General features: G+C 50.9%; 6 protein-coding genes across 6 annotated transcripts; 4 read left to right on the top strand and 2 right to left on the bottom strand.

The window, feature by feature from the left end:
* Window positions 1-1,845: 1,845 nt before the first annotated feature.
* N7481_005069 (putative cell morphogenesis protein (PAG1)) lies at window positions 1,846-9,844 on the top strand (the record flags this gene model as incomplete). Its single annotated transcript, XM_057264288.1, has 3 exons — window positions 1,846-1,849; window positions 1,957-2,555; window positions 2,771-9,844. The coding sequence occupies 3 exons, from the start codon at window positions 1,846-1,848 to the stop codon at window positions 9,842-9,844; spliced, it is 7,677 nt and encodes a 2,558-aa protein (XP_057122008.1).
* A 923-nt stretch (window positions 9,845-10,767) lies between these two features.
* N7481_005068 (uncharacterized protein) lies at window positions 10,768-12,080 on the top strand (the record flags this gene model as incomplete). Its single annotated transcript, XM_057264287.1, has 3 exons — window positions 10,768-10,915; window positions 11,005-11,195; window positions 11,346-12,080. The coding sequence occupies 3 exons, from the start codon at window positions 10,768-10,770 to the stop codon at window positions 12,078-12,080; spliced, it is 1,074 nt and encodes a 357-aa protein (XP_057122007.1).
* A 1,124-nt stretch (window positions 12,081-13,204) lies between these two features.
* On the top strand, window positions 13,205-15,272 carry N7481_005067 (uncharacterized protein; the record flags this gene model as incomplete). The annotated part of the gene is made up of 5 exons (XM_057264286.1): window positions 13,205-14,130; window positions 14,187-14,367; window positions 14,436-14,530; window positions 14,588-14,914; window positions 14,990-15,272. The coding sequence occupies 5 exons, from the start codon at window positions 13,205-13,207 to the stop codon at window positions 15,270-15,272; spliced, it is 1,812 nt and encodes a 603-aa protein (XP_057122006.1).
* Window positions 15,273-16,027: 755 nt separating this feature from the next.
* Window positions 16,028-16,825, bottom strand: N7481_005066 (FAD synthase; the record flags this gene model as incomplete). Its single annotated transcript, XM_057264285.1, has 1 exon — window positions 16,028-16,825. The coding sequence occupies one exon, from the start codon at window positions 16,823-16,825 to the stop codon at window positions 16,028-16,030; it is 798 nt and encodes a 265-aa protein (XP_057122005.1).
* A 782-nt stretch (window positions 16,826-17,607) lies between these two features.
* N7481_005065 (uncharacterized protein) lies at window positions 17,608-18,394 on the bottom strand (the record flags this gene model as incomplete). Its single annotated transcript, XM_057264284.1, has 3 exons — window positions 17,608-18,139; window positions 18,217-18,260; window positions 18,329-18,394. 3 exons carry the CDS (start codon window positions 18,392-18,394, stop codon window positions 17,608-17,610), a joined length of 642 nt encoding a protein of 213 aa, XP_057122004.1.
* Window positions 18,395-18,589: 195 nt separating this feature from the next.
* dbp4 (RNA-dependent ATPase HCA4) lies at window positions 18,590-21,026 on the top strand (the record flags this gene model as incomplete). The annotated part of the gene is made up of 2 exons (XM_057264283.1): window positions 18,590-20,045; window positions 20,077-21,026. The coding sequence occupies 2 exons, from the start codon at window positions 18,590-18,592 to the stop codon at window positions 21,024-21,026; spliced, it is 2,406 nt and encodes an 801-aa protein (XP_057122003.1).
* Window positions 21,027-21,745: the final 719 nt, after the last annotated feature.

Here is a 21,745-nt window from a genome sequence, read left to right as displayed (position 1 = left end):
CTACCAAAGGTTCTAACTACCAAAGTATCTCTCGGAAGGCAAACACGGCGTCACACTGATTTCCCCAGTGGACTTCTCCGTGGTAATACCTAAATGGTCCAACAAACGACTAGTACCGCTGGGTCATTCCTCGGGTATTCAACTTGTTCGGCACGACCGCCGGGAGATGCGCAACTCTCCACTTACAGTGCCAGTGCCAGTGCCAATGCCACTCAGTGAACTACTTACTACTGTACGAGTACCACTGCCACTGCCATCGAGTGCTTATCCTGGTTTAACGGCTCGGACGGATCCCCACGAATGCTCCCCATCCCGCCCAGTCCGCCTCTTCCGCATTCCGTGTTTTCACCTCCGCTATGATATAGGCCGCTGCGGAGGCATTCCGCGGCTCTCTTCCCATCCCCAGCAAGGTCTGGATCTCCATTTAAGCCTGGAACTCCTGCAGAAAAGGGCACAATTTGAGATTCCTCCCAAATCGGTATTTGCCGGCACACACCCCGGGCAGTCACGGATATGCCAATGGTACGGAGTACATAATGGTACGGAGTACATAATGGTACGGCACCGCTGTCCACTGGGGTCTACTTTGGGTATTCCCCCGCATCCACATGCACGGGTTTCTGATTCTAGCGCCTTCGATCTGACTTGACCGACTTCCCAGTGAGGTGAATCGATTCGTATGGTCGGCTTGGGCGACACCCAGTTCTGCCATGTACACGCGAGAGGGATCACCCTCCGCCACGTTTTGCATATGACCCCCCCCCTCTCGTCTTTGTTCGGCTGGAAATCACCGCACTCCTAGTTCCGAATATAGATGATCTATGTCTGACTGCGACGGAGTGAGAAATGTACAAGTGGAGGAGGCTCTCGTGTTTCACGATGGTCGACCCATCGTCTATGACACAAGCAGTCAGATCCCAACACCTTGCGTGGGACACAACGGAGACAACTTAGTAGGACAGCGTCTCGTGTAGATTGATTGATGACCCTCATGGTCCCCTCGCGATCAGCGGGGACGGAAGGCTGGGCATAACGGCCCTGCAGGTCGATCGTAGGTTAGTTCTGGTTCTGGTTCTGGTACTCCATACTTCCATACTCCATATATCAATCAACTCGGTCGTTAGAGGGCTTGGTGAACTGAACGATTTAAGGAATATTTCTGTTTCCAATTTTTCATTTCCCTCTTCCCCTCGAATTCCTGATCACTTACTACTAGTAGTACCTTAGTGTTAGGGAGTACCTTATGATATCCCCCATTATCCGAAACATGGAGGAGAGGCTGTGACATCCAAGAGCCCAAACGGCTGGGCTCAAGGCTGAGACAATTGTCCATAAACTAAGATTGAAAAGGTAGGAGCAGAGTGCAAGTTAATGAGTCGTAGAGATCAGGTTCGGCTGCAGTACTACTAGTATGGATAGCACTACTATTAGTAAATATATTGGTCACTGGAGTGGCATCCTGGGCATTGCAATTGCAGCCTTGAACACATAAAACGGAGATAGAAATCTATAGTTACCTAGGTAGACAACAACTGGAACTCATCACTCTCGTCAAGCAAACTCTGAAACCTTCAAATTCAAGTTGAATCCACTAGAAGCCCCAGAAGCAACGTAGAAGCATCCTGGGATTCGCCAGTTCGCGCGGGCACAGGAGAAAAAGCGGTCCCCGTGCGCCCGAATCAACATCCCAAAGCTCCCTCTTTCTCCCAGAAACTTGAACCAACCACCTCCCTCCACCCCTAAATCTGCCGAGCATCATACTATAATGGATTGAGCCGCTATGTCCCGCCTATTGCGATCTGCTGACTTCAAGTTTTAACCGGCTGCCTGCATGAGATTCGAGCAATGAGTTCTTGACTTGTCGCGAGCAGTAAGTTCGTTGGGCCTCCCTTGCGCTCCTCCCATCACATCACATCATATCCCTCGGAACCTCGCCTGACTCGTCAATCCTCACAGTGACATCTCATCCGGCCAAAGGTGCTGGCCCCGGCCAGCAATCGACCCTGCCCCTCATTCCCGACGACCTCAAAGCCGCCTCACAACACAATCTCACCTCCCCAGCGGAGTGGCGAGCTACCAGAACAGCGCAATCGACTCCGATGCACAGTCGTGAGTCCTCCGCCGTTCGGGGTAGAGCGGCCGACCCCTCCACATTAGCGCCCACAATCCAAACTCGTCGCGGTCATTCCGGCTCCAAGAGTCCCGATGTTTCGACCGGTCGCCCTGCAGGATATGACGTGGGATTGGAAAGACGACCGTCGAACTCGTACGGCCATCACCGACAGACCTCCATCGTCCATGGCATGCAACACTCGCGCAACCCCAGCATGGCTGGCTCGACTGCATCCGCTAGTCCCCTCAGCCCCGAGCTGATCGCCTCTCTTGGCCGTGGCTCTTCTTTCGACGAACCTGGTCCGACGAAGCTCGACCAGCTCGACGCGCATCCCAACTTCCCAAGCCCAGCGGGTGCCCCTGCAAGCCATGGCCATCCGGTCCCCTTAAGCACAATTCAGGACAACGATATAGGCGACGTGATGAATGGCAGCCCCGTGAGCGTGCTACACAAGAGAATGAATTCCGGAGGAGTAACGAGACGGGATCGGTCCCACAGCCGCTCACATTCAAAGCATCATTCCGATTCGAAAACAGTGGGGGAAATATGCGCTTCATCATTTATTTAATTCGGTAAGAGAGGGGGAGGGAGAGAGTCATACACTTTTCCCACCGGAAACCAAATAAAGCCTATGCTGACTGGCAATTCGTCCAATAGTTTGTTGGTCAAGCAGACAGCAAGATCAACCAGGCGATCCTAAAATTAGGGGAGTCCGAGGCCCCCGTGGAGGAAGTTTGCGGACCAGGCGCCGATTCGGATTTCGATCAATTGATATCAGCACTGGGCCACATCGCGCGCCAGAAGCCAAAACCACTAATTGATACTATAATGCTCTGGAGAAAGGCCAAGGGAGACGCTGCAATCACTGCGAGGCAGATGACGAATGAGCCGGTATGTGAGGGCCCGCCGACAAGCAGAAAGGTATACGCTAACTGTACCCAGCCCAAGCCAATTGTCACAGAGAATGGAGTGCTCATGCGTCGCAACACGGAACCCACCCAAACACCCACAGAGTCAGGTGCGCCGGCAGACCGTTCTCCGCAAACGCCATTCATTTCTCGCCATGACGACGTCGTTTTGGTCGAACGCCGAGCAACAGTGTCAGTCTACCTGGTATGCAGAGTCCTGATCGAAATCTTCAACCAGAGTAGTCTGGCATCAATTACACTCGACATGGCAGATCGTCTCGAAGATATAGTTTTCGGCCAAATAAAAACCGTCGATCCGGAGCAAATCTCGGCTTCACCTCTCCGCATGGCTAACTGGAGGATATATGGCCAATTGCTAGGAATAATGAGTGAAGCAAACTTCACTAGCGTGGCCAACCGCTTCTTGGCCGAGCTCGAAAAACTCCAAAAAGATGAAGCAGCCCGTGGCCCAACACGAGACGGTGATGCGAAAGCGGAACTACTTATCCTCGGTATGAGGTACCTGCGCCTCCCGATGAATCCTGATAACTGGAGCAAGTCATGCGACTTTATGCGATCCTTAGCACGTCTATTTGTCAACGCACACGGACAAAGGATCAAGCAAGCTTATTGCTACGTGATCGAGAAGCTCTTACTCCCCGTGGCTGCGAATCCTACAGTTGACCTCTCGATCCCCCGATGGAAGGAGTTTCTGGATCTGGTCCAACCGCGGCTGGCACAACTTCTTACCAAACCTCGTCATTGGGCTTCCTCATACTCTTTGAATGTTCTCTTGCTATGCATCTCGAGCAAGGAGACCTTCTCCGCACAGTGGCTGTCGATGGTAACGAGCCTACCGCCGCGACTAAAAGATCGTCCTACCCGAGCTCCAGCCCTTCAGGCAATCTGTCGTCTCGTTTGGACCTACTTCTTTCGCTATTCCGATTCCCCGACGGTCACCCTTCGCAAGCTAGAGGAAGTGACCAAGATTGCCTTGCCCACTGGACGCCGGACCTATCTCAGCGCAGAACCCACCTTTGCGGATCCCTTGATTCAGCTGATCAGAATGATCGGTTTCAAGCACCCGGACGTCTGCTTCAGGACCATTATATTTCCCTTGATCAACAGTGACCTGTTCTTGTCTCCTAGAGAAGTCAAGATTGAACAGATGGAGCCAGAGAAGATGGTCATTGGTATCCGCTCTTTCCTGGCGACTATGTCAGATCTCGAAACCAGCGATCAGCTCTGCCCTCCTTTCCCCACTGGATCCCTTCCAAATCCATTCCTGGATTCTTCTACTCCCATTTACTTCCATCGCCCACAATTGCTAGCAGAGCCTAAGGTGGGCTCATCAGCTCAAAAGCCTGAGCCATCATGGAGTCCCGTCAATATATCGAGGCTGAGTGCCAATGTAAAGGAGTATTACCTCCGTTTCTGTGAAGTGCTCGGCAAGATCACCATTCTCTGTGACAATACCTTTGGCGGCCAGGCAGTGTTAGATGAGAAGTTTGGTGGCACTACGCCCAAAACTCCACTGACCGAAGCATTCGGGTTCGGACGTCGCGATGACCATGTGAACACGACCGATCAAAAGCAAGGCTTTTATGATCTTCTACACGTTGCAGTGCAAGCTTTACCTCGTTGTCTTTCAGACCATATTCCATTCAACTCATTGATCAATCTGTTATGCACAGGGACTGCACATGTTCAATCAAATATTGCAAAGTCATCAGCGGAGTCGTTGAAATCGATTGCCCGGCAATCTCACGCGCAACAAGTTACTATTGGCTTCGCGAGATTTATTTTTAACTTCGATGCACGTTATTCGACCATGTCCGATGAAGGGATGCTTGGCCCTGGGCATATTGAGTCAACGCTGCGACTTTACGTTGAGCTTTTAAGTATTTGGATCGACGAGATCAAGCAAAAGACCAAAGAAGCCGCGTCAGACCAACTTGAAAAATCCGTCTCTGGAAGCCGAGCGCTTCATCTCGATCTTTCGAGTGTTCTTGCACATGTGGAAGAGATTGAATCACATGGTCTCTTCTTTTTGTGCTCGCAATCGCGTAGAGTTCGCGCGTTTGCCATTAATGTTCTACGCCTGATCACTGAATTCGATAGTGCCCTGGGCAAAGAAAACACAAGAATCATCAGAATATTGGAGGCTGATTCTCAGCAAATCCTGGATGTAAATGACGAGCAGCTGACAGTTGCGGAGAGGAGTCGCATTCAAAAAGGCAAACGAAGAAGCGCGTCGCAGAATACCCTCATCGAGCTTTGCAGCAGCGAAGTGTCATACGACTCCACGTTGTGGGCTAAAGTGTTCCCGAATATCATCCGGGTCAGCTTCGAAACCTGTCCCTTCGCTGTCACATTAGGCAGAGAGATTGTCTGTGCGCGTCTGGTTCAGATGCACAAGATGATCTCGTCACTGGCTGAGCGGTCAAGACCACCCCAATACTCACCCGTGGATGTCTACCAAAGTCGGCCGCTGGGGCGGAGTAATATGACAGCAGAGATCCTGGTCGAGCAATGGAGACTGTACCTAGTTATGGCCTGTACGACCGTAACCAGCGTCGGTGCCCAGTCTCAAAGTCAGCTAGCAAACGCTCAGCATACACGGAAGGCCTCGAAGGGAGCATCATCTTCGGATAAGATAAGTTCTGCCCGGAGTCTTTTCGCCTTCGTCATTCCTCTCCTTTCTGCCGAGCGAGATTCCATCCGCAACGCCATAGTTATAGCACTCGGTGCCATTCACAAGAATCTTTACCGGACCTTGTTGGAGTCTCTGCAGTATGCGGTGACTACTTGCAATGAAGAGGCCAAGATCCGAATTGGCTTTCACCACCGCACACCGAGTAGCCCTCCTCGGGACCGAAAGACGGATCGACTGCGCACCGAAGTGACGCATGTGTACAAGCTGACCTCGCATTTTCTGCGAGAGCCAGAGGTATACAACGAGGACTGGATTGTTAACAACCTGATCACTTATTCCAAAGATATTCGTATCTTCCTGAGCGATGCAGAAGTTCAGAATGACTGGGAGTTCCAGCGCTTGCGTTTCCACTACTGTGGCCTGATGGAGGAGCTCTTTGAAGGCGTGAACCGCACCAAGGACCCCTCACGGTGGATTCCGTTTGAGTCCCGCAAGTCGGCCTTTTCGCTCATGGAGGATTGGTGTGGGTACTCACCTAACCAGAATCACATCAATGAGCGGGAAGAGCATATGCGGAAGTTTGCTGTCGCCCAACCGCACGAGGGCGGCGAAATGAGAAACGTTGCTGCTGCCATGGAGATCGAAAAGAAGAATCTCAGGGCTGCAGCATTGAGTGCAATGGCTTCCCTTTGTGCAGGCCCCATCAGCATCACCACAGAAAGCGGATCCGTGCTTCAGTTCGATGTTGCCCGAATGTTATCATGGATCGATATAATATTTGGTACACTGAGCGACAAGTGGCACTCAATTGGTCGCCGTGCCCTCAAAAACCTCATAATCCACAACAAGGAGCATTCATATCTCATGGAGCGATCGGTTGAGATGTGTTATGTCTCCGAGAGACCTAAAGCTCTTGAGAGCTACTTCGAAGTGGTGACCGAGGTGCTCATTGAGCACCCAGACTATCCGCTAAGGTTCTGGAGAATTTTGGGTGCCGTTTTGGTTACTCTTGGAAATGAGAAGCGCGAGATTCGCATGAAGTCTGCCAAGCTTCTTCGTAGGCTCGAGGAGCGGCAGCAGAAGAGCTCCCGTATCCAAGACTTTGACATCAGTATCTCGGACAAGACAACGGCCGTGTATAAACTCGCTCAATTCGAGACTTCTAAGCGACTGGCCACTTTGCATGGAGATCTCGCATTTACTTTGTTTTCGGAATTTGCTCTGCACTTCCGCAACCTTCGGCCAGATAGTCAGCGCAATATGGTTGCCGCGATCCTCCCGTGGGTTCAAACCATGGAGTTGCAGCTTGATCCAAATGGCGGCCCAACTGCCCGATCTTACATGCTCCTTGCAAATCTCTTTGAAATTACTATACGCTGCAGCACTATCCTCCCAAACCAGGTTCAAGCATTATGGCAAGCGTTGGCCACAGGCCCGCATGGAGGTAATGTCCAGCTGGTCCTGGACTTTATCATCAGCCTCTGTCTCGAACGCAAAGAACAGAACTTTGTGGAATATGCTAAGCAAATTGTTGTCTTTTTGGCTGGAACCCCAGCGGGTTCAAAAGTGGTTGAGTTCTTCCTCTTGCAGGTGGTGCCGAAGAATATGGTACAGGAGCGAAAAGACTCAACTTCACCACCTCCTGATATCAAGAACCTCCCTTATGTTGCAGACTTGAGCACCGTGATCCCTATAGGAAGCCAAAAACAAGCTGGTCTTTCTCTTGGACAGGTGGCTCTCATTTTCCTTGTTGATCTCATGGTAGCTCCGGTCACACTTGCTTTGGATGATGTCGTCAAATTGCTCCATGTCGTTCTTATCCTCTGGGATCATTATACTACTACTGTGCAAGAGCAAGCGAGAGAGATGCTAGTTCATCTCATTCACGAACTGGTCGCAGCAAAATTGGAGGAAGATTCCCCGCCTGGTGCTCGGCAGCTCTTCGAGGACTTTGTGGAATCGATTCGCAACAGCGATTCTGCTGTTGTTTGGGAATATGAAGAAAATTCCGGCAAGGAGGACGAAGCTGAAGATCGCAAAGTGCCCTCGGCCATGGCTACAGTGACTCGCGACGTAATCAACTTCTTCAGTTTCGCCTACGAGGGAGTTGGTGATCTCTGGGCTAAAGAAGCATTGAATTGGGCGACTTCATGCCCTGTTAGACATTTGGCATGTCGTTCTTTCCAGATTTTCCGCTGCATCTCGACATCTTTGGACTCACGCATGCTGGCGGACATGCTTGCTCGACTGTCGAACACCATCGCAGACGAGGAAACCGACTATCAGACCTTCTCCATGGAAATCCTCACCACTTTGAAGATCATCATTAGTTCGTTGGCACCTGCAGACTTGTTACATTATCCCCAATTATTTTGGACTACGTGCGCCTGTCTGAACACGATCCACGAGAGCGAGTTCATGGAGAGTCTTGGCATGCTGGAAAAGTTCCTTGATCGAGTTGATCTCGGCGACCCGACCGTGGAAGCCAAGCTCATTGAAGGCCAGCCACCAAAGTGGGAGGGTGGGTTTGATGGTCTCCAGGATCTTGTGTTCAAGGGTCTGAAATCATCTGAGTCGTTGAGACGAACACTGGATTTGCTTCACTCTCTGAGCAGCCTTCCTAACAACGGCCTCATTGGAGATGGGACTCGACATCTGTTTACCATTCTGGCCAACCTGCCCCTTTTCCTCCAATGCTTTGAAGAAGGCTTCACCGACCAGAAGCCAATCCAACACGCTAGCTTGCTTGCCCGCGTGGCGGAAAATGAGCGATGCCCACGACTCGCAGCATCTTTGTTTGGTTTTGCAAACCAGCAGTATAAGACTGAAGGTGTTTTCTTGGATCACATCATTACAGAGATCAAGTCATACTATTTCCCTCATCTGGATTTCCAGTGTCTGATTTTCTTAATGGGACTTCTAACCAACACCACGGACTGGTTCAGAATCAAGACTATGAAAATCCTCTGTGTTTTGATCCCCGAAGTGGACATGCGCCGCAACGAGGTTACTTGTCACGGACCGGATCTCATCTCGCCATTGCTGCGACTTCTGCAGACTACCCTCTGCCCCCAGGCCTTGGAGGTGCTTGATCACATCATGACGGTTGCTGGCAACCCAATGGAACGTCATCATCTGCGTATGAGTATGGCATCTGCCACTTCATCTCGCGCCATTCGCAAGGAGTACGAGCGGATTCAAAGTTTGTACGGCATTCCCGAGCCCTCGGGTTGGTCCGTCCCCATGCCCGCTACTCAGTCCGTCATGACTCGGAACAACGTTCATGCCGTATTTTACACATGTGCCGAAGCCGATGAACTGAATCAACAGGATGACATGACGCCCAGCGTGGAGTTCCGAGCAGATGACTTCAACGACTCATATTTCCCCACGAGGGCCGACACCATGAAGTCCATTGATACCCAGACAGACGATAACATGGGCAATATCGTACAGAAACTGGACAGCCTGGATGACTTCTTCGATGAGAGCAGTATGCCAACACTCAATCCAGTGGCCCCACCGATGCTTGGAGGGTTCACCGGAAGCTACGTGGACACCAATGCGCATCTCTACGATCAGCAGACAGCACCCATCTTGCGGAAATCTCTCGCCCGAACAGGCTCAACTTCATCATTCCACAATGGTCTCGCAGAGTCACGACCAGCCAATTTCCGATTCGATAGCCCAGGCATGCCCTCCCCTGTTACGATAAATTCTCAATTGTCGAATCAGACCTTGAGGCCAGCATCACATGTCCGGTCCGTCACGTCGCCCGCCAACAATCTGTTCGTCCACACACAGCCACCTGCAATCCACGAAACACCATTAGTTGGACATGGCGACTCTGCGTTCTTCTCCGATGACGATATAGAAGAAGCGCACTCGGACTTCGATGAACACCCCATTGGAAAGTCCCGAGCAGCGGCTGTTCCACCTATGGTCCGCAGCGCAACTGACGGCCCCCATTCTTTGGAGTCTATGATACGCAGCGGTATGCGCCGCTTGACCGGCGGCACGGCCAACTCCCAAGAGAAGCAGAGACAACGAGACATCCTCCGTGCCCAACACCGGGCCATGGTGCAAACAGCCAGTTCCCCACGTGTACCGAAAGTACCCGAGGAGTACCTTGCCGGACCAACCAGTCACCCCGCCTCACCAAGATAAGAATTCCAACCATGGACTAGATCCATAAATACCATAGGGTATGCCATCTTGCCGTTTCTTCTCATCTCATTCCCTCTTTGCCATTTTGAGCCTGGGGCATTTCTCGGGCGTTCGGATTCGAATCTCATACCCTTGTCTTCGTTTGATATTTTCGCTGTGTTTTCTGTGGGTGCATATCTGGGTGTTTGTATACATCATAGCGCTAGGTAGAAGCAGTTGAGCCGAGGTGGTTATCCTGATTGCCGTAAGTGAGGGTAGTCTGAACTGCTACACTTTAGTCATTATAGAATGAATGCACAGAATCTACTCCAATTGATTTGAGATTTCCATTAATACATGTAAGAACTCGAGATGCAACGAAAAAATTCATGTAGTATTAATGAAAGTAAAAAAAAAGCCAGAGAGAAGAAGAGCAAGAAGAGGAAGCTATCGCTCAGATGGCTACAGGTATAAGTCCGGGGAAGGTAGGCGTGGATGCCTAATGCCGAGATCATGTGATGCCTAATGCCGAGATCATGTGATGCCTGATGCCGAGACCAGGTGACGAGATGCGATGCTTACTCTGGGGCAATCTCATACAATACAGATAATTCAGTATTCAAGGCTCATTGTATGCCCGCTCTTAATATCTTCGGGTTCTTAGATGGGCATCATCTCTTCAAGTTCAAGTTTTTATATAGCTCCACTCCACGTGACCCACCCCCACAGGGTTCCCCCGCATCGAACGAGTGATCCGTTTGCTCTGCTCTCCTCTCATAGGCCCCACTGCACCTCGGAAAGCGACGGCCATCAATGGGCCGAGTATTTAAGCCCGAATTCCCCTCATTATCGTTTGCCGAGTAATATATCTCTTTTCTCTCTCAAAGCATTGTACCTACTTTGCACGTATCCCTCCCTTCCTTACCTCCCGATCCAAGTACACAATGAATATCCGCTCCGCGTACGCAGTACCTCGGGCGGCTCGCATCCTCCGACGCTGGCCGTCTACAAGCTCGGTAAGCTCGGTCCGAGCATTTTCGACGACATTGCACCGTGACGCAACATGGGGATTTGTCGGATTAGGCCAGATGGGTATGTTTAGAGCTAGATTGGCCTTTGGGGGGTAGCAAGGGCTAATACCTGTGTTTCATGATCTTGGTGCCTGGATTAATATGTTGCAGGCTACAATATGGCCAAAAATCTTCGGGCTAAGATTCCTGCTTCTGACACACTTATTGTACGCGACGTGAATAAGGATGCTATGACTCGGTTTGTCGAGGAGTCGCAGGAGATTGCGAGGAGCAGTGGGGCTGGTGCCGAGGTCGGACGAGTGGAGGTTGCTGAGAATGCGCGTGAAGTTGCAGAGAAGTCGGTGAGTACCTATCTACCTTGTGGGACCTCGATCTATGTGCGATGAGTAGAGCTGCCAGTGTATTTGTGCTTTGAAATTGCCTGCTTCATGCGCTATTTCCATTGGGTTGGGATTGTGAAGATGAAGAACTAATCATTTATTCTTCGCTAGACGGTGATGATTACCAGTCTCCCTGAATCTCAGCATGTTACGGAGGTGTACAATTCTATTATGAAGCCTGGAAATCTTCCGGTTCTCGAGCAGGAGCGTCTCTTCATCGACACTTCAACTATTGACCCTGTCACCTCAAAGGGTATCGCCAACGCAATCCACACCACCCAGACTGGCCGCTTTGTCGACGCCCCGGTTTCTGGAGGGGTAGTTGGGGCCAAAGCAGGCACATTGTCATTCATGTTCGGTGCTTCTGCAGAGAATGAAGAATTCCTCCAACGTGTTCGGGGCGTTCTCGCCTTGATGGGCAAGAAGGCATGGCACCTTGGTGAACCTGGTTCTGGGGTGTCTGGCAAACTCGCCAACAACTACATGTTGGCCATTAATAACATTGCGACAGCCGAGGCCATGAATCTAGGAATTCGATGGGGGCTGGAGCCCAAGGCGCTCGCGGAGATGATCAATTCGTCTACCGGCCGCTGCTGGCCCTCGGAGGTCAACAACCCTGTTCCTGGGGTGGTAGATACCGCGCCAGCCTCGCGTGGCTATACGGGTGGATTTGGAGTCAGTCTGATGAATAAGGATTTACGCTTGGCTCTCTCGGCGGCTGAAGATTCGGGGACACCTTTGGCTCTGGGTGGTCAAGCGCGCGAGGTATACAACGCTGTCGAGGCTGCGCATCGAGGAAAGGACTTCTCGGTTGTCTACCAATGGCTACACGATAAGTCAAAGTAGTTCTGACAGACCGTGTAACTGGCCTGGTGAATCAGAGATTGATTCACTCTCATATGCGTGGCGTTTTCATTCATATGCGATTCCCCTAAGCTTTCACTACCTGTGTTGCCCTAGATCGTGGCTCCAAATTTTCAAGGATAGACAACTGATATAAGCATTCAAACCCAAAAATCCCGATCAGGGATCCATTTACTTAACAAAAATTTGTCTTGGTCTTATTCTCTCACTTTATTTATATTCAGTTCGGGATAGAGGTCGCAAACTGTATGCGATTACGACCTACCCGCACAGCACGAAATCAGTCGAGCACGTTTGTTGGAGTCATCTTTCAGCTTTCCTACGCTGTGTCCTTACTCCTCCCAAACATCCCGGCCTGATTCTATTCTGTGACTTCAAGTCTTACTATCATTCTTCACCTCACTTTATTCTCATTGAAGACATCGATATCATTCTGTGTTCGTACCTTCCGTCTCTCCACGTGAGTACTTTCCCTCCAAGATTGGATCCCCTCGTTCTCTTGGCGTCCTTTTCGACCTCTCTTCGAATCCCTCCCTCCCCGGGTCTTTTCTACTCTTTTTTCTCTTTTTATCTTCTTCTGGTCATCGTTGTCCTTTGCCAGTGCCCTTGTGGTGTTTGCTGATCGGTGGTCTTTATTGGCCGTATACTCCAGCCTACCTCGACCCGTCAACCAGTATCTCCGAATATCGCAAGACCAGGCACCGCCAGATCCTGAAATCTTCATCGGAATTGTGAGTTATTTCTGCAATGATTCATTCTTTTTTTGAACTCCAGGACGGTCGAGAGTTGGATGATAAGGGTGAATACTGACTGGGTTGTTGAACAGCAATCATTTCTTGTCTTTCTGCCTACCTTTGGCGTATACCCCGTCCAGGGTGCCAAGGTAGAAACCTCTCTGTTCAAGGTGAGCACATCTCCTTCTATGCCCATTTACTTGCACTCGAGATACATTACATTTGTGTCCTGCAAGAAATGGAATGGCTTTTGGTTTCATGTTCTGACGGCCTCGGCATATTGGATCATGGATTCCCAAATGGCAGGCAATTAGCACTAACAGAAAGCTTCAGACTCCGCCGTTCAATTCAACCCTTGCTGGAAATCTCAACATGCATCATCAAAACTCTCAGAACCCCAGCTCTTCGAGCTCTGGCCCTTCCTCCAATGGACAGACAGGCCAGTACTACCACGATCCTCGCTCTTCCTACCCTTCGACCTACAACCAAGCTGCAAAAACACCCATTCGCGATGTAAACTCATCCGGTCCCCAAGTCTACAATGGCTCAAACATGCAGAATCAACGCAACAAGTTTACATCTAAAGCTGCTGCCCCTATTACCGTGAACTCTAACCTGGATTGGTCGGCCGCAAACCGTGCCTACAACAGTCCGCTGATTCTTGTACCCAATTCAACCCTCTTCAGTGGCATTCCACAGGTATCCTCATTTGTCACCAGTCCGATCACTGGGCAAACCGATCAGGTCAACCAGTTTCCTTATGTCCCGACCGGTGTGTACCAGAATCTTGGTTCTATGATTCCCGGAACCTACTCGTCATGGCCATACATGATGAACTACGAGTTGCAGGACAACAAACAAAGTGTCTGGAACCCAGCTGATCAAAAGGGAGCTCAGAATGAAAACAGTGGCTCACTTCAGTACTATCCATCATTTGTACCCACTTTAGACGGTGCCTCTTTGTCGGGTTATTCCTATCCAAACATGCTTCCCCAGGTTGGTCCCCTCTCACTACCATTCCAGATGATGAAAACCACCAATGGATACGTTATCCAGGACCTCGACGCCCTGACCCAGCAAGATCCCGCTATCCCTCGTGCCGTACCGGCCATGTGGACCAACCCATCCGAGTTAACTCTGGCCAAGTGCCTGGAGAACCGTGAAGGCATTACCAATGTCTACATCCGAGGCTTCCTCCCCGAGACTACTGACGATATGCTGCATGCTTACGCTTTTCGATTTGGAAAGATCGAGCGTTGCAAGGCCATCGTCGACCTAGACACAGGTCTTTGCAAAGGGTATGTATGGCTCCCCAATAATCGTGCGCTAATCAAACTAACACAGCGATCGATAGATTCGGATTTGTTCAGTACTACAGTTTCGAATCCTGCGAGAACTGCATCCGAGGCTTCTTTTACCTGGGTTACCAAGCCAGTTTCGCTCAGAAGTCTCGCAATTCTCGCCTCAAGGACCTCGAAGACAGAGCGTCCACAAATATATATTGTACCAACATTCCAATCGACTGGACTGAAGCAGTAAGCTAAACTTGAAAAACTTGAAATTCTCATACATGGAAAGGAATGACTGCTTACCGCAATTATAGGACCTCCGTCGCCACTTCGAGCCTTACCGCGTGATCTCTGAGAAGATCAGTCGCGACGACAAAACCGGTGTGAGCAAGGAAGTTGGTTTCGCTCGGTAAGATTAATATCCCATTCCTCAAATCGAGGTATGTCAGCTGAGCCATAAGCACAGATTTGAGAGTCGCGAAATCGCAGAGCAAGTATTGGGCGAGTTTCACAACACTACAGTGAAGGAAAACAGTGTCAAGCTGCTGCTTCGATTCGCGGACACCAAGGCTCAGAAAATGCTGAAGCAGCAGAGCAACGAGCGTCGGGCATACCGCGCTGGCGAGTACAATTACTCCGTGGAAGTTGTGCAGGGATCAACCCCATCGCCCTCTGTGCAGCGTCTTCAGCAGACCGGCACTCTCCTTACACCGAACTCTCAGGGAAGCTTTACCTCGCCAACTGGTATGGGATCGGGCTCGAACTGGACCCCAGCAACTTCGATCTCGCCTACGTAAGTACTGGCATGATTTCCACACTTCCTGAATTTTTTTACCCGCTTGAGTGTTGGAAGCTGACAAGGTTATAGCTTTGCGTTGATGAAGGACTCTGCGAACAGTGCTCGCTACAGCTCACTTTCGTCTCGCTCTCTTAACGCGCTTGAGAGTACCCCTGTGTCTCGTCGCCGCTTTGCGAACCGCCGATCCATGACCGACATCTCCGCCGGGTCTTCAAAGACTGCTGTCCCGGACTCTCCTACCTTTGAGCCCCGCTCATACATGTCGAGTCCTCGGAAGGAAAATATCAAGGCTGGTAGCCTGTCTCCCCTTCCATCTCGCATGGAGACTATGACACCTGCTTCAGTTGCGTGAAATCGCTAGACACATCTCGTCCATGGATGAAGGTGGAAAGTCGGAAGTTCGAAAGCTCGTGTGTCTGATCTGCCTGCTGCTGGCAATTTCTATCCATCTTAGATTCGCGACATGCATTTTCATTCAAAGAATGTACAATGTATGGGTGCGCGTCATTTCACGTTTCTGCTTCTTTTTTCACACTTAAGGATACTATGTCTACTCTTGTATCTTTTCCTTATCCTTTCTGTGACTGTGGACTGCCTCGCAAGCTGATCGTCTCGCTCCGTTTTTGTTTTTCTTACACTGTATGACTTTGACGTATATCTGTACATGACATGGAAAGGGTGGGTGGATGTGCTTTTTCTGCACCTGTGATTTTACTATCCTCTACACTTGTGATTTCATCTTCTATCGCTCTTCAAGTTTCTTTTTTCTTTTTTCTTTCGTTCGAGTTATGGGGGGAGTTACGTTCTGTGTGGTATGTTTTCGGATACATGTTTTCCTCAGAAATCCGCTCTCACCTCTATGGCTAGAGAGCACAAAAATACTATGATATGTTCCAACAAAGAGGGATCCATAGTAAAATCTATATATAGGATAGTGCGTAAGCACAGATTGTAGAGTATAATCTATAGACATGACCAATGTAAGGGGAAAGGGGTGTGTATACAAGATGAGAAGCCAAACAGGGCCATCGCTAAACTCTTCAAATCCAATCCAATCAAAGATATCCCGCTTGCAAATACTCTTGATTCAAATCACATCCTACCCACTCACTCTCTGCCCAATCTCTCCTCCCCATCCTCCGTCAATTCATACGCCGGTAAATAGCGACCATTGCCACCACTATCAGCCCCAGACTTATCAACCTGTAGCTTCGGATTCGGATGCGTATCCGATGTCCCACCAAGACTGGTATACCCCATATCATACAGAGCGCAATACTCCAATCCAAGATGACGAATGAAGGCCCAAATTTCGGCATAATGCCAGTCAATGACGGGGTGTATGCGCATAAAGTCAGGCCAGCCGGAATCGGTCCGGTCGAAGTGTGTGAGTTGGGCGCCGTGCGGGTCGGTGCGGCGGGTGCCGACGAATATAGCGCGGATAGAGGGGTGGCGGGATAGGTAGTCTTGGAAAGTGGAGCGGAGGGTTGTGTGGGGTGGTTCGGTGGTATATTTTGTTATAGAGAGGTGATAGGCTTCGGCGGATGTTATGACAAAGTCTTCGACTGAGGCGAAGGGGTCGGGTGGGAGGGCGTAGATGGATGGGATGGTGGAGGTATTGGGGGTGTTGGAGGGGTCGTCATTTTGCACGTGGGTGTTGTATGGGTGTAGACCTGCTAGGAACAGGATCAGAAGGACAAGACAGTCCTTTCCGCCGTTATAGGAGAGGGATAGTTCCGAGGGTTTATATTTGGAGAGCGCTGATGCTACGACGCCGAGGGAGGTGCGGGTTTGCTGTTGGACCGAGGCGAGGAGGGAGTCTGGCGGGTGTGTCTCGGCGAGGAAGGCTTGCACGCGGGCATGAATGCGCGCGATCACGGTTGGCAAGGGGGGGAATCTCATCATCTTCGGCTTCGGCCTCGGTCTCGGATTCATTGGTCTTGCTGGCGTGGCCATTCGCAGATCCGTTCTCAGCCCCGCGGTGAGATGTCGGAATTGCGGCGGGTCGGAATGGGCGCAGGTGGTCTGCCGCACACGAAGGTTGATGAGGGACCACAGGCTCAGCCATTGTGTGGAGGGAAGGAGGGAGGAGAGGAGGGAAGAGAAGAAAGCACGACAATTGGGGTTGGTCGAAGTTGGGAGTTAATTGGAAAAGTTCAAGTTAAGATTCCGAGTCGGAGTCACGTCTAGGAAGGCGGGGGAAGAAAGTGGGTTTCTCGGCATTCGGGGAAACAACTGAAATACAATTTGATCGGATCTACATGAGTAGTCCACTGTGGGGAGGTGTCAATGGTAGAACGTATCGAGGATAGATAGTATATATTCATCAAATTAGTTATTTGATATGGAATTGTAAGGGTCTGCCTCAAATATTGTTTGTATCGTCTACAAGGAGGACTGCATCGAAGCTTCTAGTCGTTAGCCTAGTGGGAAATAGGAATGCATGGACCACCGGACATGTGCGAATCAAACGTCGAGGAATTTCGGAGAGCCAGACTAATAGGGATAACCCTAGATAAGAAGGTCTTGGTAAGAGTGAGATAAAGATAGAACCGGACCCAGGAGGTTTAGGAACAATTGGCCGTAATCGTGGATTGGATATATGGGAAATAAAGCAATATCATAAGAGCGCAGAGAGCAAGACAATCAATAGATGGATGAACCTAGAACACCAGGTTTCGCAAAGTTCAGCCGAGAACCTTCATCTTTTTCTTCTTCTTCGTCTTATCATCTCCTTTGCGACCCTTTTGCCAGTCTCGCCAGGTCCCAATGCGTTCCTCCCGAGTGTTCTCCCATGCCTTGTCATTATCACGCTTGCGCTTACGCGCCTCCAGCTCCTCCTCTTCCTTGCGCTGTTCTCGACCCTCTTCTTGCATGCGAGCCTTGACCTGTCGCCGCCGCCGAGCTTCTTCCTCTAGCAAGACATGGGTGGTCTTCTGGCGCCATTCCACCTTGAATTCTTCCGTCTTGAGTTCCGGTGAGTCCAACGTGTACTTGTGTTCACGGATCAGCAGCCGCCGCGCATCGGCAATGCACTCATCCAGGTATGTGCGCTGTTTTTCATCGAGCAGGGCGGTTTGTGCCTTCTTCAACCGATCGAAAGCATCGGGTGCGGCGGGGTTCTTGGTTTTGTCGGGGTGGATCAGGAGGGACTTTTTCCGGTATTGGACCTTGATGTCCTTGTCAGGAACACCCGGCTGGAGGTCTAGCACGGCATATCTATAGCGCAACAAAGGGTCAGCAGAGGGGAAAAGGGGGAAAACAAATATAAGCGTAAGGGTAATAAGGCAACATACGAATCAAGGGAAAATGCATTGCGAATGCGGTCGATCTCCGCATCCTATAGGAGCACTCGCGGGTTAGCTCAGGCCGAGCACGAGCATAACGGGGAAATTCAAATGCACCCACCTTGGTAAACTCCGATGCCTCGCGTTCCAGTGAGTCAAAAATATCCTGATCGTCGTCTTCTGCCATGGCTAGAGGAAGGATGCTCCTGAACAAGTCCCCGGGGCATCAGGTCGGCCAACGCGCGACCTGATAAGGTTCTTATCGTGCTTAGTCATCCAGAAAAAAAAGCTGCTTCGATAAGAAATTCGCAGGTCACCCCGAGGCAACCTGCATTTGACTAGACTTGAACTACACTTGTCTTGACAACCACCGTCGCTAATCATGGCTCCGCCCCGGAAATCTGGCGGGAAAGCCCCCAAAACGAATCATGGATCTGAGAAGAACCTCAAACGCAAGCGCGGCGAGGATTCGCTGTCTTCTCTCATCCAGCGCGTGGAGGATCTCGATCTGAAAGACTCCCTCAAAAACTTCGCCGACCTACCACTCTCCGATCCTACGGCTCGCGGCCTAGCGGCTTCCCACTACAAGACAATGACCGACATTCAATCTCGCGCCATCAGCCATGGCCTCAAGGGACGTGATATCCTTGGCGCAGCCAAGACCGGCAGCGGCAAGACTTTGGCCTTTATTGTCCCCGTTCTCGAGAACCTATACCGCAGGCAGTGGACTGAGTACGATGGTCTCGGAGCGTTGATTCTATCTCCGACCCGAGAGTTGGCAATCCAGATCTTCGAAGTTCTGCGCAAGGTGGGACGGTATCATGGCTTTTCCGCCGGCCTGGTGATTGGCGGCAGAAGTTTGCGCGAGGAACAGGATCGATTGGGTCGCATGAATATTCTAGTCTGCACTCCGGGCCGTATTCTGCAACATTTAGATCAGACAGCTATGTTCGAGACAAACAACCTGCAGCTGTTAGTGATGGACGAAGCAGACCGCATTCTCGACATGGGTTTCCAGCACTCGGTGGACGCTATCATTGATCACCTTCCGAAGGAACGTCAGACTATGCTGTTTAGTGCCACGCAAACCAAGAAGGTTTCTGATTTGGCTCGTCTTAGTCTCCAGGAGCCCGAGTACGTGGCCGTCCACGAAGCCGCTGCTTCGGCCACCCCTGCTACTCTCCAACAGCACTACGTTGTCACTCCCCTACCCCAGAAGATCGACACTCTGTGGAGCTTTATTCGCAGCAATCTGAAGTCCAAGACAGTTGTTTTCCTATCTTCGGGCAAGCAAGTTCGATTTGTTTACGAATCTTTGCGACACCTCCAACCCGGTATTCCGTTGATGCATCTTCACGGTCGACAAAAACAAGGAGGACGACTTGACATTACTACCAAGTTCTCCCAATCTCAGCATGCCGTTCTCTTTGCGACTGATGTTGTCGCGCGAGGTCTCGACTTCCCCGCTGTCGACTGGGTTATTCAAATGGACTGCCCCGAAGATGCCGACACATATATTCACCGAGTAGGCCGCACAGCTCGATATGAGCGAGTTGGCCGGGCTGTTTTATTCCTCGACCCAAGCGAGGAGAAGGGCATGCTCCAGCGATTGGAGCAGAAGAAGGTCCCCATCGAGCGAATCAATATCAAAGCGAACAAGCAACAGAGCATTAAGAACCAGCTGCAAAACATGTGCTTCAAGGACCCCGAACTCAAGTACCTTGGCCAAAAGGCCTTCATTTCCTACGTCAAATCGATCTACGTGCAAAAGGATAAGGAAGTCTTCAACTTGAAGGACCTCCCGCTCGAAGAGTATGCCGGCAGCCTGGGTCTGCCTGGTGCCCCCCCGCATCAAGTTCATCAAGGGAGACGACACCAAGGAGCGCAAGAATGCCTCATGGAAAATGGCCTCCATGTCTAGCGATGAGGGTGATTCGGATGCGGAAGATAAGAAGGATAAGAAGGACGAGCAACAGGTGCGCACTCGATACGACCGCATGTTCGAGCGACGAAACCAGGACGTGCTTGCAGAGCACTATCACAAGCTTATCAACGACGATGGTACCATTGTGGCTACTGGTGCTGGCAATGGCGCTGGTGAGGATGCTGACGAGGATGCCGACTTCCTGTCGGTCAAGCGTCGCTTCGTCGCTGGTGATGCCGGTCTTGACCAGGTCAACTCCGATTCCGACTCCGATGCGTCGGTTGCCAAAAAGGTGGCGATCGACGGCCAGGAGCCGCTGGTTATCGACTCGAAGCGCCGCGAGAAGCTTCTCAAATCGAAAAAGAAGCTCCTCAAGTTCAAGGGCAAGGGTACAAAGCTCGTCTACGACGACGACGGAAACGCCCACGAGATGTACGAGATGGAGGACGAGGAGGATTTCAAGGCTCGTGGCGATGCCAAGGCACAGCGCGAGAAGTTCCTGGAGGGAGAGACAGAGCGTACGCGCCAAGCCGACCTCGAGGACAAGGAGGTGGCGCGCGACAAGCGTCGGGAAAAGAAGGAGAAGCGCAAGGCCCGCGAACGAGCTCTTGCGGACGAGGAGGCCGACGAGGAGCGTGGTGCACAAGGGTTCCAGCTGCCCTACATCGAGCCGATGGATCTCGGGACCCCACCCCCATCCGATCCCGAATCGGAGCCCGAGAAGGATACCCGACGACCCAGCAAGAAGGTTCGGGTGTCCTTTGCCGAGCCGGAGTCCAGCGAGGAGGAGAGTGCCTACAAAAGAGACAAGACCAAGAAGAGCAAAAAGAAGGCCGAGCCTCAGATCGAGACTTTGGGCGATTTGGAGGCCCTGGCCAGTGGTCTGCTGGGTTGATGCATTGTACTACGCGGTGTCTCAGGCGTCTACTCTTTCTTCTCTCTCTCTTATCTTCTTCATCTTCCTCTTATTTCTCCTATACTTCCCCCTTTCTGTTCTTATCATGTTTAAAATGTCCCAGCGAAGCCCCAAAAGCATTGTGAATCTGCATTGAAGTATATAGATTAAGCGATTTGCCACTTCCGAGTGTCTATCTTTACTATTCCACCTTTGGTATCTCTCCACATCTATATCAGCCCAGTAGTAGAAATCTAAACCCCACGAGGTCTAAATAGACTCGAAATAGCCAAGTGACAGCTCTTCTGCCGTTACCCGGCAATGCAGAACTCCCGCTGAACATGAACCTCCTCCACAATTGCCCCGTAAGGTGGATCCGACTGAATTTTTTTTGTCATCGCGGGCGGGACTTGCCGGTCCAGTCAACGCAACTCACAATCACGCCATCGCACGACTTCAGCAAAGAAGACTTCTCCTTTTGATGATCCCAAGATGTTTTGTTTCTTCAGCTATTCCACCGACTATCGTTGTCGAGCTGTCACTACTTCTTTCGGCCGATTGAGATTGAAATCCGGGGTAACCACGTGCGGGTCACGAGATTAGGGCAATATCTACTCAGTGGACTGCCTGACTGCCTGGTTTTCGAGGCTGCTGTTACAAGCTACAGCTACAGCTGCTCATCCCAGAGCAGACTGTTTCCTTCTGGACTTGATTGAAAG

Source organism: Penicillium waksmanii, assembly GCF_028829765.1.
Source record: "Penicillium waksmanii strain IBT 27052 chromosome Unknown utg000005l:1.0-5232799.0:1.0-5237142.0, whole genome shotgun sequence".
Classification (NCBI taxonomy): Eukaryota; Fungi; Ascomycota; class Eurotiomycetes; order Eurotiales; family Aspergillaceae; genus Penicillium; species Penicillium waksmanii.
This window is presented reverse-complemented; position numbering and strand designations above follow the sequence as displayed.